At 42.6% G+C, this 1,854-nt stretch overlaps 1 protein-coding gene across 1 annotated transcript in view; it reads left to right on the top strand.

Moving 5' to 3' along the window:
• The window catches only part of LOC117937069 (dynein heavy chain 9, axonemal-like), a 114,749-nt gene that overhangs the window by 29,675 nt on the left and 83,220 nt on the right, over positions 1 to 1,854 (top strand). Inside the window, exon 32 of the mRNA XM_034860727.1 lies at positions 347 to 507. Coding sequence (XP_034716618.1) covers positions 347 to 507 — 161 coding nt within the window. The remainder of the gene's footprint in view (positions 1 to 346; positions 508 to 1,854) is intronic.

Genomic DNA, 1,854 nt, shown 5'->3' with positions numbered 1-1,854 from the left:
CCCCGACTAAATATGCCCCTACTAGATATGCCCCTACTAGATGTGCCCCTACTAAATATGCCCCTACTAGATGTGCCCCTACTACTACTAGGAACAAACAGCAAAGGCCTGATGAAGTGTCCCTTCCTGTGCCAGGGAGGGAGAATGTGTGGGTACTCGATGCATTCCTATGTAGACACCTCGACTGCTGCTGTATATTTGAGAGGCCATTACCAGTGAGTAATGCACTCAAGATATTCAAGCAAGGCATGTCATTACCATAATTAGAGGCTGGTAAAGCTTCTATTATTTTTGGCTTCATTTTTAGCCTAGGCTCTCACTCATAACTCTCTTTATTATTTTCAAGGTGGAGAGTTCTCAGGCCTTCGTGTGGCTGTCCCAGCTGAGACACCGCTGGGATGAGAAGGAGAAGCACTGTTTTGCCAACATTTGCGATGCCCAGTTTCTCTACTCCTACGAATACCTGGGCAACACGCCGCGATTAGTCATCACTCCTCTAACAGACAGGTACGGGGCCTTGTTTGTGTGTGTGTGTTCAGAGGCGACGGACTGTCATGGTTGCTTGTTAACGGCCTGATAGCTGATGCTGTTTCCATTGATGTTGCTATACCAAACTTTCCATTCTTGCACATCCTAACGTCTATGCAGTTAACAATGCTAACGCTGAGTATTAACCAATGCCACATGAGATGAAATAACATAATAAGACTATGCTTGTATCAATAAATCTGTGCTGTTAAATTGATTAAACGTGCAGGGTTCCCAACCGAGCTGCAGTGTGAAATCAAATCGGCAGCAGAGTGGGCGGGGCTTACCCAATCTGCCAGTTAGCATGAAACCCACTTGAAATTCATTAATAGATTTTTTTAAATCTGTGTCGATGAATTTTAGTATTTTTCTGACTAAAGGATACATGCGTCTCATTTTACAATAATCATCATTCTAAGAATCTTTGTTTGAATCACTTTTTATACCTACCCCAAGCAAAACCTCGTAGAACATCTCAGCTCGGCCACTTTGCCAGCAGTTTGTTTGTTCACATGCACATGATGTGTAGGATTCCCGATAAAGCTTGGACTACGCAGAGATGAATCCCGGCCTCCCAGATCCATTTGGCAGTGTTTTCCAGACTGACCAGCATTCCCTTTGTAGCCTGAACAAAGCAGAAACAATGGGCTTTGATGGCGGGATCAGCGGCCGGGTAGCAGGACGTCACCATATGGTGCATGCTTTCATTCAACAATGGACCGTGGACCAGGGGGCTGGGTGTCAAATCCTTTAATCCAAGACTTGAGAGAACAGCGGAAAGCATGTTTGCTTCATGATATTGATATATATAGATAATAATGATATTGTGACACCAGTTTCTGTATGACAGAGCTGGGAGGAGAAGATGCTGTCAAGGGAAAACTGGATGTCACCAAATATGTCTTTAGTTTAACAGTAGGAATACCTTAGAGACAAAAGGCAAACCAGAAGATAAGATAAAGATATATTAGGCAATATATAAAAGAAATAAATATGATTTGAATAGAATCAAACAAAAATAGAAGATAAAAATAAGCAGTTAGCTATATGATAAGATATATGAATAAATAGCCCTAAATGTAATGAAGGCAGAAACATTTTGAGCCTGCACTTGGAAGAACTGAGAGTTGGAGCGCTTCCCGTTTTCTGGGAGTTTGTTGGCTCCTTGACTCGTTTCCTGCTTCCAATGATAGCTACATGATTGCTGGATACAAACCATAATAGTATAAAGTTGTAATGAGCTGTAGTCTCCAGTCACCTCTTCTGACCAGAGGCAGAACATAACGTCAACTCAGAGATTATTCCTCCACAGGCAGACACAGCCCT

Source organism: Etheostoma cragini, chromosome 21 (assembly GCF_013103735.1).
Source record: "Etheostoma cragini isolate CJK2018 chromosome 21, CSU_Ecrag_1.0, whole genome shotgun sequence".
NCBI classification, from domain to species: domain Eukaryota; kingdom Metazoa; phylum Chordata; class Actinopteri; order Perciformes; family Percidae; genus Etheostoma; species Etheostoma cragini.
This window is presented reverse-complemented; position numbering and strand designations above follow the sequence as displayed.